This window comes from Panthera onca, chromosome B2 (genome assembly GCF_046562875.1).
Source record: "Panthera onca isolate mPanOnc1 chromosome B2, mPanOnc1 haplotype 2, whole genome shotgun sequence".
NCBI classification, from domain to species: domain Eukaryota; kingdom Metazoa; phylum Chordata; class Mammalia; order Carnivora; family Felidae; genus Panthera; species Panthera onca.
Window position 1 is genome coordinate 25,536,094 of NC_138343.1, and position 13,801 is coordinate 25,549,894.

The 13,801-nt window shown below is 43.1% G+C and overlaps 1 protein-coding gene across 5 annotated transcripts in view; it reads left to right on the forward strand.

Moving 5' to 3' along the window:
* SERPINB6 (serpin family B member 6) overlaps positions 1 to 13,801 on the forward strand; it is an 81,819-nt gene that overhangs the window by 67,036 nt on the left and 982 nt on the right. For all 5 annotated transcript variants that reach the window (XM_078446687.1, XM_060614945.3, XM_060614941.3 and 2 more), the window contains exons 2-5: positions 2,356 to 2,530; positions 5,611 to 5,757; positions 8,949 to 9,066; positions 10,118 to 10,260. In XM_078446687.1, the coding sequence (XP_078302813.1) occupies positions 2,366 to 2,530; positions 5,611 to 5,757; positions 8,949 to 9,066; positions 10,118 to 10,260 (573 nt within the window). In that variant the 5' untranslated portion in view covers positions 2,356 to 2,365. The remainder of the gene's footprint in view (positions 1 to 2,355; positions 2,531 to 5,610; positions 5,758 to 8,948; positions 9,067 to 10,117; positions 10,261 to 13,801) is intronic.

Genomic DNA, 13,801 nt, shown 5'->3' on the forward strand with positions numbered 1-13,801 from the left:
CGTGAGTTCGAGCCCCACGTCGGGCTCTGTGCTGACAGCTCAGAGCCTGGAGCCTGTTTCAGATTCTCTGTCTCCCTCTCTCTGACCCTCCCCCGTTCATGCTCTGTCTCTCTCTGTCTCAAAAATAAATAAACGTTAAAAAAAATTAAAAAAAAAAGAAATTAGTAATTTCAGATATGTGTGGAAAGTCTGAGCAAACTAGGAGTGCTCAGCACCCCAGCTATTCTCTATAGTGAATAAATAGAGTTTGCAAACAAAATGTTTAAAACAAGGATAGTAAATAAAATTTATCAGGTATGTAAGTTGCAGTATTAGTTTGCTGTGGCTCTTGTAGCAGATTCCCGCAAGCTCAGCGCATTTGTTCTCTCATGCTTCTGGAGGCCTCAAGGCTGACAGGCTTCACTGAGAAACACCGGGGTTTTGACAGGGTTGTGCTCTCCCCAGAGGCTGTAGCGGGGAGTCTGTCACCACCCCTTTTCCAGCTTCTAGAGCTGCAGTTTTTGCATTCCTTGTTTGTCCCCACTTCCTCCAGTTTTCAAGCCAGCATGATAGCATTTTGCTTCAGTCCCCACATTGCTTTCTTCATTGTTCAAATTCCTCTCTGCCTGCCTCTCATAAGGATATGTGTGATTACATTTAGGGACCACTTGAATAATTCATGATGATCTCCCCACGTCAAGATCTTTCATTTAGGGGTGCCTGGGTGGCTCAGTCAGTTAAGTGTCAGGCTCTTGATTTTAGCTCAGGTCATGTTCTCACGGTTCCTGAGACGGAGCCCTGCATCAGGCTCTGTGCTGACAGTGAGGAGCCTGCTTGGGATTCTCTCTCTCTCTCTCTCTCTCTGTCTGTCCCTCCCCTGCTTGTGCTTTGTCTCTCTCTCTCAAAATAAACATGAAAAAAAATCCTTTCTATAATCACATCTACAAAGTCTCTTTTGCTGTGTAAGGGAACATTCTCATGTTCCAAGGGTTAGTATGGGCATATCTTTGCTGCCCATATGCAGCCAACCACTGTAGTTATAATCATAAAGCCGTGAAGATCTCCCCTCTTGCCTCTCCCTTTCCTTGTTCTGTAGATTCCCCCCCATAGCTCAAATGAGTCATTTCCTCAATCTGGGGAAACGTAGTTTGTAAACTTCTGTAAGTGATATCAGAGCAGGCAGGTGCTGCTTTCCCCAGAATCTGCTCCCCACCAGCCTGTTCTGCTGCATCTACAGCTGACTGACTGCTCGGACCCCTTGCTGCCTCTTGTCTTCTCTCCTGACCCCTCTGTGCTGTACTTCAGGCTCTTCCTGAACTGGGGATATCTAGAGGAGCACTGGAAAGACAGTTTGCTGGCCCTGAGTTCAGCCTTAGCTATTCAGTTCCTTAGCCTGGAAACATCACTTCACTTCTGTGAACTTCAGATCCCCCATGGCAAAGGGGGAGTCAATAATAGGTCTTTCTAAAGACCTACTGTGCTTTAACCTGCTTGAAGACTCTCACATCCACCCTATCCCTGACTGCCCAGAACTATTCCTCCTCTGGACCCTGCCTAGGCCACCAGGGATGTGGCCACATGCCCTACATGCCCAATATGTGCTGTCTGACCCCTGACCTCTGAAGCCTGTAACCAGAGGCGGCCATGGGCAGGCACCTGCTATCCAGTGCCCTTGTCCAGAACAAAGGGCAAGAAGGCCTGGGCCTGTGGGCAGTAACAGATCTGGGGAACATGGCCCTGGGTTTGGGCTTTGACACAAGCACAGGTTTCATAGAAGGAGAATTGAAGGTCAAAAGTCCTTGTTTTTAAGGCATTCTTATGACTTCGTATGTGGTTTGATTTATCTCTTATCTTCAGGCCACAGACTACCCTAAAATTGGGTTCCTCTCTCCCACATGATAAAAGCATTCAACCATATTTTTTTGTGTGTGTAACCTTGTGGTTGGATTTATCATTTGAATGGTTTTTAAATTATAAAACAACACATATAAGCCCCACATCATGCCAAACAATACAGAAATAGAAGCAAAAGCCAATTAAGTCCTTTCTTGGTCCCACCCCCAGGAAGTAACTCAGGTAAGCTGTCAAGTGTGCAACCTTCCACGCTTTCTCTGTGCTCACAGATAAGTGCACGTAGCAGTCCCCTGCTCCCCCCCTCCAACAGGATTATATTATTAATATCATTGTTTGTTTGTTTTTTTCATGTAATATTAGAAACATGCAAAATAATTTTGAGGGCCCCCAAAAGAAATAGAGTTTTGTGTAGGTACCCATTTGCCCACTGAACAAAAACGGTAACTATTAATAACAGAGTGAAATACAGTCAGCATGTAAGCCTGTACTTATGTGATACTGATTTTAAATCTGTTGTTTCAGGCTCACCATCATGGATACTCTTTCAGAAGCAAACGGCACCTTTGCCTTAAGTCTGCTGAAAAAGCTGGGTGAAGACAACTCGAAAAATGTGTTTTTCTCGCCCATGAGCATCTCTTCTGCCCTGTCCATGGTCTTCATGGGCGCCAAGGGAAACACTGCAGCCCAGATGGCCCAGGTATGTACCCGAAGCTACTTCTGGGCAACCATAAATGCCATTAATTTGTCAATTGGGCTGGTCCTCCACTTTCACATCCAGGATTTGCTCTTGACAGATCCCTCTGCTGGTGTTGCAGGATGGGGACAGAGAGTTAGCCCTGCGTGAGTGGGCACCCCGGAGCGGGTGTCTCAGATCTGTTGGGGAGGAAGTGGTGTGCTCCATTTAGAAGAATGAGTGATCTCATTACCCCTGATGATAGTTTATACATGAGTTTGAGTTTTTGAGTAGGGGTAAAGTCACAAGGTTCAAGTTGAGTTCTGTGATATATTTTGGATATTGTCACTTGCTTTTCAATTATTAGAAATTAAAAAAATTTTTTTAATGTTTATTTATTTTTGAGAGAGAGAGAGAGAGAGAGAGAGAGACAGTGTGAGTGGGGGAGGGGCAGAGAGAGAGGGAGACACAGAATCCAAAGCAGGCTCCAGGCTCTGAGCTTCCAGCACAGAGCCTGATGCGGGACTAGAACCCACAAACTGTGAGATCATGACCTGAGCTGAAGTCGGACACTTAACCTACTAAGCCACCCAGGCACCCCAATTATTAGAAATTTTTGTTTTAATTTTCTCATTTAAGTGTAAAACCTTCTTAGAGTGGCACTTGTCAGCCAAAAATGTTTTCAGTAGTATTTCAGTTGTTTCTTATTGAGTAGCAGCACCCTAAAACTTAGTGGCTTAAGATGATAATTACTGTTATAGGATTCTGAGTGTGTTGGGCGATGCCTCCGCTCCACTCGGTCCCAGCTGGGTCACTGGTGTGGGGTCTTGGGCCTCTTCCATGTGGCTTCCTCCATGTGCTGTCTCCTCCCTTCGGCTTCAACGTGGTGTCTCCTTGACAGGGTAGCCTGGGCATCCTTACCCAGCTTCCAAGAGGAACAGCTTAAAGGTACAAATGCTTATCAAGCCTCTGGTACGTCATGTTTGCTAACGTGCTGTTGGCTGACACCAGTCAGGTGGCCAAGTCCAAAGTCAGCCAAAGAGGGGCTGCATAATGATGTGAATACTGAAGGCATTGACTCATTGGGTTACTGATGACTGCCGTGGTCTGCCCTTTGGCCCCTAGTGATTCCCAGTCCTCCACAGGTAAGGTACACTTACCCCCTTCCCAAGACCCCAGAGGGTCCAGTCTTGGGCTTGAAGTCCAGGAGGAGCAGGGCTATGAGGTTGTTTAGTATGGTTCCTGGGTGCAGAATTTTGTGACATTCTCTTCAAAAATGGCGGGGGGATGTCTGAGTCTGCTAGCGGTGCTATAACAAGGTACCACAAATCGAGGGGCCTAAAGAACAGAAGCGTATTTCCTCGCCGTTCTGGAGCCTGGAAGTATGAGATCGAGATGTCGGCAGAGTTCTTCCTCTAAACAGTTGTGGGGTTTCTATGTGTCAATTTATAATTGACATAGTGATATAAATGATAATATGCACAAACCTGTTTGAGGCAGGACTCTGTGTTGGCCTGGGATGAGAGTACTGGCTGACAATGTCCTTAAGATGCTCAGAATCCCCTTTGTCTAGCTGAGTGGGTCTGTGAGGCACTTAGTCTGCCTTCATCTTTCTCAGGTTTTAATAAAGTAGAACTTGATCCTGCCTTGAAGCCCATACCTTGGACTTGATCTTTGTTCTGAGGCCATTTCTCACATTTAGAATCATTTGCCAGCTAGAGAGGCTGGGAATAAGAAACCTTTTAATTTTCTACCCACCAAGTCTTAGGTTGGAAAAATTTCCTTTAAATTCTGCTTGAAAATGAAATAATTCCTAGGGGAGCCTAGGTGGCTCAGTCGGTTAAGCCTCTGACTTCAGCTCAGGTCATGATCTTGCATTTTGGGAGTTTGAGCCCCGTGTCGGGCTCTGTGCTAACAGCTCAGAGCCTGGAGTCTGCTTCGGATTCTGTGTCTCCTTTTCTCTCTGCCCCTCCCCTGCACACTCTCTGTCTCTCTGTCCCTCTCAAAAATAAAATAAACATTAAAAAAATAAAAAAGAAAAAAGAAAATGAAACAATTCCTTCTTTACCTCTTCTTTCCCTTCCTGTACTCTATCCTAGGCAGCTACAAGCCCCATTCCTTATGGACATCTACTTAGCCAGATACCTGGTTTGTTGGGGAAACGCCCAACCTTCCTCGCCACTGCAGGTTACAGTCTCTTCTGCTGGGACATGCCAGGAGCCCCTTTTCTCCAGCCACTGCTAGTGATTTCTTCAATGGCTTTCTAGCCTCTGCTTACCATCTCCTCACTCTCCTTCCTCCCGGCCTTTGCCAGCTGCCTGGGCCCAAAGCTGCTGCCATGTTTTGGATGTTGTCAGGGCAGAAGTCCATGTCTGGATTGCTGCATGAACTTCTATGGCTACAAAACAAATTGTCCCAGACTTACTGGCTGGAAATAGCAAAGGCTGATTATTTCTCAGATTCTGTGGTCTGACCCACATGGTGTCAGCTGGGATCATGCATGATCTAGGAAGGCCTCTATCATGTGTCTGGGGCCTCCATTCTCCTATAGGTAGTTCCCCCATGTGGTGTCAGCTCTCCAGGACTTTCCATGTGGCCTCTAGCAGGATGCCCTGGGCTTCCTCATATCATGGTGGCTGGGGTATGAGAGAGTAAATCTGGAGCTGCCAGACCTTGTAAGGCCCCGGCCTGGAATAGTGTCCCTTCTCCTGCATTCTGGTGGCCAGACCCCATCACAGCACCAGCCAGACCCAAGGATGGATGGGAGAGGCCAGACCTTTCAGTATGAGGAGCGGCCTGTGTTTGCAGAGATGGGAGGCCTGTTGGCAGCTTTATTTGCAGGCCTATAGAGCACATAGAACACGGTGTGTGAAGGGGCACTGCCACTCATGCCAGTGCGGGCAGTGTCCTGACTCCTTGCAGAAAGTGCTGGAGGATGGCAGACTGGGTGGCTTTCGAGCTGCTTTTTGTCTTTAACTGGATGCATCTTCTTTTAAGCTCTAGTTAGGATCTGTACGGTTCTTAGGCAGAGTTTGGTGTTGTATCCATTTCCTGCAGTCAAGGCACACTTAAGTTAGGTATTTGTATTCTGTTTTTCATTTCAGACACTTTCTTTAAGTAAGAGCAGCGGAGGAGGTGATGTCCACCAGGGGTTCCAGTCGCTTCTTACTGAAATCAACAGGACTGATGCACGGTACTTGCTTAGAACTGCCAACAGGCTCTTTGGAGAGAAGTCTTATGATTTCCTCTCAGTAAGTCATACTTGCTGTTTTTGACTGAGAAAGTAAAGACACCGGGGCAGTGGGGAGGAGGGGTCACGCAGTATAGCAGAAAACCTGTGCGCTATGAATTTATACAGGTGTACATGAACTCAGGTCTCCACTTACTAACTTCATGCATTCCCTTGAACCCTGTTTCAATTTTAATCTTCTGTAAAATGAGCCTTATAACAAATAATGTCCAGATTTTTGTGAGGCTTCGATGAGACAATTACAAAAGAACTAACATGGAACAAACACAATTCAAAGTGAATTGGCTGAAACAAAGAAGTGATAAAAATGAGTATTTCTAATCATTGTTTTCTACATATCAATAATTTTTTATGCATTGTGATACTTGTTCAACTTTTTACACATGTAAATATTTCTATTGTTTTTTCCAGTGCAGAATTTTTGTAAAGTTACTTGTCTAATTATACTGGTTCTGTTTACTTATAGTGCTTTAATGCTTTTTATCATTTTTCAAAAACTACTCAAGTAATATGTGAGTATGTGAGTATATGTTTGTTGCATGATGACTATATTCTTGTTACACAAAAATGCAAATAAAGCACTCGAAGCAAGAGTCCTGACGCCCACTTCCACACCTCCTCATTCCCCTCCCCGGTATAAGCTTTCATAGATCTGATGTGTATCCCCCGTACATATACAAATCTGTTGTGTGGGTTTTTTCTCTATGTCACATCATTATACCAAAGTATTATGGGCATTCAGACAGTGAATGTTAGTGTACATGACTCCTGTGCCCTACGAATGTGTGTTACTCTAAGATGGATTCGTAGCAGGGAGGAAGGGAGTGAAGCTTTGAAGCTATAGCAAATATTGAAATTGTCCAGAGTACTGTGGCCATTTACATTCTCTCTAGGGGTACCAGCGGAGTGCTCATTTCAACTCCTCATATCAACACTGCATGTTGTTAACCTCTTAAATTTTTATTATTAAGAGATTGATCATCTTTCCTTATGTTTATTGAACATTTGTATCTTTTCTGAGAATTTTCTTTACATACTTTTTATTGGGCCATCTTTTTCTTACTGATTTATTCTTTTTCTATGTTTGGGATATCAATGTTATTCTATTATATGATTTTTTTTTCAGTTTTTAAACTTGCTTCAGACTCATTGTTTTAAAATATTTGGAGTAAAGTAAATGTAGTCAAGCACGAGGTCAAATAATGCTAAGATTTGTTCACTATGGTGTGAATTTTTTACAGCCTGTTTTACTTATTTTTATCAGTCTTAGCTACTTCCTAGGCTGTTGCCTCATCTTTTTATAAACCTTTGGTATAAAGAAGAAACAAAACTTCCAATAAACACAAAGAATTGGCTGATTTTCTTTAATTTACTTTCTTTTCTGATGGATATTTTTAAGAAATCATTGATGTTTCAAATCTTATTTTGATATTGAAATATAAGATAGAGGGTTTAGGGGTGTTTCTCAATAATTTCTTATCAATTTAGTGTTCCAAGAATACAATACCAATCACAACTAATAATTAGATATTCCCTCAGTTTGACTAGTCATTGCTTATAAAATAGTAATTTAAATAGCAAACAATTATTTTCAAGTGTGTTTAAAAGTTATAGAAATTGAAACAAACATATGAACACAGGGGAAAGGAAGGAAAAATAAGATACAAACAGAGAGGGAGACAAACCATAAGAGACTCTTAAATACAGAGAACAAACTGAGGGTTGCTGGAGGGGTGTGGGAGGGGGATGGGCTAAATGGGTGATGGTCATTAAGGAGGGCACTTGTTGGGAGGAGCACTGGATGTTATATATAAGTGATGAATCTCTCAATTCTATTCCTGAAATCATGATTACGCCAATGTTAACTAACTTGGATTTAAATAAATAAAAAGTTGTAGAAATCACCCAAGGATCAATACACGAGTGCCCAGTTTGCTTCCAGACTATTTTCTTAGATTGAGAGACTGAAAACATTTTCAAAGGCATTGAGCAACAGCAGAGCAGCAAAGTTGGCGGAGCACAAAGTATCTGAGGACTAAGTAAAACGATATACCTAGATCACCTAGTGCAGTGTCCGCGACATGCTGAGATTTCATAAAACAGCATTGATGATAAGAATTCATCTGGTCCTCGGATGGATGCCGAATCCTCATTTACAGGGAAAGACAAGGAAGCTTAGAGAAACAGAGTGACTTTTTAAAGGCCACACAGCTAATAAGTTGCAGGACTTGTGTTTGTAGCTACATTACTGTGCCACGTGACCTCTCTGACACTATATCAAAGGAGCAATGTGAAATCCTGTAATAGAAAAACAGTCCTGAAAAGGGAAATTAAATATTTAACTGTAAGCTGGTCAAAAGAAGGATTGGGAAACCATTCCATAGCATGCTTTCCACAAATTTGTTATTTCACTCCATTTACTCTCTATCAGATTTTCTGCTTTTATATGGCATAAAGTAAGTGTTCACTAATGTCATCATCATTTAATAGACTTTGTTAACACGATACAGTTTATACTTTTTTTTGAGAGCTGCTCATTCTCTAAAACTGAGCCATCCAAAATGGTAGCCACTAGACACATGTAGCTATTTAAATTTCAGTGTAAATAATTAAAATTACAGTTCAGTATTCAGTTCCTCAGTGGCACTGCCAATATTCCAAGCATTCAATAGCAGCACGTGGCACTGTTTTGGGCAGTGCAGATTTGGAACATTGCCATCATCACAGAACGTTGTAGTGGGAGGGGTGGTGTAGAATCATACACTTTCCACCATTGTATGGAACAGCAGGCCCTTGTTTCCAGTCCATTGTTCTGAAATGCACAGGCAGCTGTGGCTCTTGCTGTGGGCAGGACTCACAGAGCAAACACAGCGGCTTGTCAGAAACGACACTCTGTAGTAGCTGTGTGTCCATGTCTTTGTACTTACCTCACTGATGTGCAGTTAATCCCTCAAAGAATCTGGTAGTTATTGATATTTGATGTTCAGACAACTGTTTTACTTGGTTTAGAAGCTAAGTTTAAACGTAGCTGAAAAATGAGAAATTGGATTTTCAGTTAATTCCTCGTATTTATTTGTACGTTACGTATGTAAATCAAAATTGCCTACATTCTGATTTGGTGCAGTGAAGAAGTAAGCTGTAAGTGTTGATTATTTCTGCAGCCATGTGATGATGTTGCTCTGTTTCTCCTAGTCTTTCAAAGACTCCTGCCGTAAATTCTACCAGGCAGAGATGGAAGAGCTCGACTTTATCAACGCTACAGAAGAGTCCAGGGAACACATCAACACCTGGGTAGCCGAAAAGACGGAAGGTGAAAATACACCGTTGCTCTATCTTAATAGTAGCTTAGTTGGTCTCACTGTCATCTTTCACAAGACCATCAAAATGTAAAGAGGAATGATGCTTTTCTCTAAATAACTGTAAATTTTTAAAATCTGCTTCTGAAATACTGTCAGTGTATGCTTATTTTCTCTAGCTCTTCCCTGTTTTTGTCAATGTGTCTGTGATGTCTCTCAGTACTCGGTACAGCTGTTCCAGAATGATCCACTTCGTTGCCATTGTTGTTGTTAATGTTAACATACAGTCTTTCTTTTCACAAAGACTGTAAAGAAAAAGCCAGATACAGGTCTCATCCTGTATAGTTACTGTGCATTATTGCAGGATCCTTGGTTAGGCCCTTATTCACCTGCAGCTCTTAAACTCTTCTGTGTACTCCTAGCCTCTCACCTTTCTGACTGTCCATTAAATCTCTTTCTTCAAGGGACCAAGCATTCCCTTCCGTCCAACTTGTGAATTCAGCCTGCACATACTTCTTTGTTCATCTTATGTTTTATTCAAGGCATGGTATTTTTCTTACCAGGGCTTTTTAAGTTTTTGTTGCTACTGTTGTTATAAGGACCAGAATCCCCTTATGTGGTTATATTTGGGGGACTGTGAACTCCTTTATCTGTGTACCTCACAAGGGGATTGCCCAATCTAAATATTATCCCTGATGAATGCATCAGGAAACTCTTTTTTTTTTTTAATTTAAATTCGAGTTAGTTAACATACAGCATAATATTAGTTTCAGGTGTACAGTGTACTGATTCAACACTTCTGTGCATTCCTCAGTGCTCATCAAGATAAGTGTTCTTTTAATCCCCTTTACCTGTTTCACCTTGTCCCCTGCCCACATCCCACTGGTAACCATCAGTTTGTTCTCTATAGTTAAGAGTCTGTTGTTTTGGTTTGTCTCTCCCTCTCTTTTTTCCCCTTTGTTCCTTTCTTTTGTTTCTTGGATTCCACATATTAGTGAGATCACATGGTATTTGTCTTTCTCTGACCATCGGGAAATTCATTGATTCTTTAATTCTTCTTTTCAGGTAAAATTACAGAGTTGTTATCTCCAGGTTCAGTTGACCCAGTGACGAACCTGATTCTCGTGAATGCCATCTATTTCAAAGGAAACTGGGATAGTCAGTTTAACAAAAGCCAGACCACAGAAAGACCGTTTAAAGTCAGCAAGGTAAGTATTTCACATTAATAAAGGAGATTCTTGGAAACAGTCCCTGTGTTCACCCTGGTTTTTAAAACATGCAAGAAAGCTCATCTCAAGTAGCTTGTGGCCTGTATGGCCTTCGGCAGTCCAGCATAAGGGCTCCCCATCACACCTTCCCTTTCTCCTTTGCTGTGTCATCAAAAGTAGCTCTGAACTCAGAGGCTTCCGGTCTGGCTCCCCATGTCACCTGCCATACTGTTGCCAGGTGTTCTGTTTACAGTCACAAATCTGATGTCAGTTGTCAGTCTTAAGGTCTTTTTGGCTTTCTAGAACTTTTGAGATAAAGTTTGGACCAAAATATGGTATATTTATCTCCATTTCTCTGTCTTCATTGCCATGAGTACCTATATATTCCTTCCTTTCCAGGAGCATCTGGAAACCTTCCCTAACAGTCCTCCTTCCCCGTGGGGATTTCTGTCCCACTCCTCTCAGTGGCCACAGTGCCCCCTCTGGGTCCTCAGGGTAGCACTGCAGAGGTTGGATACCCAGCACCACCTGAGGAGGGCAGATAGATGGCTGTCTCACAAGTGCCGGGCATGTAGTTGGTACTCAATAAATACTGAACAGATGTCCCATCTGCAGTCTTGTTTGGATGATAAGGATAACAAACACTAATTTTTGTTTAAAAACAAGCAAACAAAAGGACATGTATATAGGATAGACATCATGTTAAGCTATCCCCACATTTGAAGAGGTTATTTGTGGTGGCCTTATATCTTTTCTGTCACCGAATCTAGTATATTCTTTCTTTTTAAATTATCTTTAACTGTAGAGATTTTTGCACATACACCTTAAGTAGACAGAATAGATCAATTACAGCCTGTTCTGGATCACTGACCATGAGTTAGATCTTCTAAGCAGACATGAGCCTGAACTTTCAGTTTCTCAAGAAATGTATTTTCCTTTGAGCTTTATTCTTTAAAGAAAAAAAATTTTTTTTACATTTATTTTTGAGAGACAAAGAGAGCACAATCAGGGGAGGGGCAGAGAGAGAAGGAAACACAGAATCTGAAGCAGGCTCCAAGCTCTGAGCGAGCTCTTAGCACAGAGCCTGATTTGGGGCTTGAACCCACGAACCACGAGATCATGACCTGAGCCAAAGCTGGATGCTCAACCAACTGAGCCATGCAGGTGCTCCTATTCTTTTTTTTTTTTTTTTTTAATTTTTTTAATGTTTATTTTTGAAGGAGGGAGGCAGAATACGAGTGGGGGAGGGACAGAGAGAGAAGGAGACACAGAATCCCAAGCAGGCTCCAGGTTCCAGGCGCCAAGCTGTCAGCACAGAGCCCGACACAGGGCTCGAACCCATGAGCTGTGACATCAGGATCTGAACTGAAGTCAGATGCTTAACTGACTGAGTCACCCAGCTGCCCCCCTTTGAGCTTTATTCTGAAATGAGTTGCCCTGTTTTCACCTGGGGAAATTATTTCTTTCCTTGAAATTAATCTTTAATAAGATGTATATTAGGACTTGATTCATGGAAAGTTCATGTCCCCTAGCAGAGATCTGCAGGTGGGCAGGGAGTAGGGCTGCCGGGGTACCGGGGTGGCAGGCGCTCCCAGGGAACCAACTGTCTCTCTTCCTGCTCTGCTATGCTTAGCACGTGGCCCTTTTTCAGGGTCACCGTCATGGTATCTGTCATCCAGGCAGGAGGAAGGGAAATGACAAAAGGCAGAACAAAGCCTCCTTCAGGGTTCTGACATTCAGAAAGTGAAACCTGTCTTCTGTATCTCATGGGCCAGAGTTAGGTCTTCTGTCAGGTGTGGCTTCTGCCATAGCTGGGGGGAGGTGAAGACTTCTGTCTTGCTTCCTCATCTCTCCAGTGGAGAAAGACAGAAGGAGGGTAGTAGGTGTTGAGTGCACAGGCCTTTGGGGGGTGGAGGTCGTTGTGTCTGAAAGTGAACAGATTTTAGTTCATCTGGATTTTTAAAATGCCTTTATTTCTAAATAAGATTAAATTTATATACACAGTTGTGTATTTAATGAATCATTCCCTTTCTGAGATTGGATCTTTTTATATTCTAAGACTAGGGGCTTTGAGCCCTGGATGGGTAGAAGGAGAAATTGCCTCAGGCAAGGCTTGGCAAACCGCATGCACCCTGAGGTCAAAGCCAGCCCACCACTTTTTTTTTTTTTTAATAAAATTTTAATGGAACACAGGCACATCTATTTGTTTAGGTATTTCATGCTACAACGGTAGAGTTGAGCAGTTGGGACAGAAACTGTATGGTCCATAAAGCTGAAAATATTTACTACCTGGCCTGTTATAGAACAAGTGTGCTGATAACTGGCCGAGGACTGAATGAGGAACTAGGAACGAGGGGGCAGGTGTGGCTGAGGCCAGTTCAGGCGAGCCTTTGAGAGGCACCAATGGAAGGCGGTAACAGAAGTTTCTTCCATCTAATACAGAATAATGTGCTGCCCCAGAGAACTGGGGACTGCAGCTTGGGGCCAGACAGATTCACAGCAGCTATAGGTCTTACACTGCACATGAATCAGGAGCGGAGGAGGGCTGTTGGCTGAGATGTGGTTGCTGTCCTTGGGTCTTTCTTACTGCCTGGCTGGGGATGCACTGGTGGCAAATGCATTTTTCTCCTAGTAAGATGTGTTCATTTTGCCTGGTCCTTTCAGTTTTCCTGTCCTTTAGTTGTTTATCCATTTATTCAGCAGATGTTGGTTTGAGACCAGGCTTCGTGCAAGGTACTATCACAGTGTGTACAAAACCAGCGACTCATCCCTCCCATGAAGATTAGGTCTTTCTGGGGGTGAGACAGAGTAAATAAGAAAAGAAGAGTGTATGAGATAGTGGTAGTGATCCAGAGACAGACACAGAGGAGGGACACAGGTTGTGGATGGGGGTACGGTTTCAGGTGGGCTCTCCAGGTTTTGGGGTCGAACTTGTTGGGATTGACCATGGAACCATCAAGGGGCAAAGGGAGATGGGAGCACAGGGCATGCGGGACAAGCTCTTGTCAGAATTACAGGTCTTTTTAAGGACTTGAGCTTTTTTACTCCCTGGGAGTAGAGGGGGAGCTGCAGAAAGGTGTGATCTCATTTATGTTAATATTTTAAAAGCAGAGCCAATGTGATTTGTTAATGAGTCCATTGTGCGGTGAAAGACAGGAGTCAGGGGTACTCCTTAGTTTTTGACAATGGGATGAGTGGCATTGCCATCACTTGAGATGAAGAAAATTGTAAGTAGAGCAGACCTGGAAGGGAATATGAAGAGCCCAGTGTGACATATGACATTGGAGGTTTCTTTAATGTACAAATGCAGGTCCCAAGTAAGCAGTAAGATGTTTGGGAGTATAATATATGTGGAGTACATGGGAGAAGTCCCAGCTAGAAATCTAAGTTGGGGGATTCTGTTTAAAGTCACAGGATTGAGGTCACCAGGAGACAAGCATTGTAAGGACTGAGCCCTGAGTACCCCAGGGTTTGGAGGCTGAGGCAATGAAGATGGGCTGGCAAAAGAGGGGGCTGAGGTGGTATTCTGGAAACCAAGGAA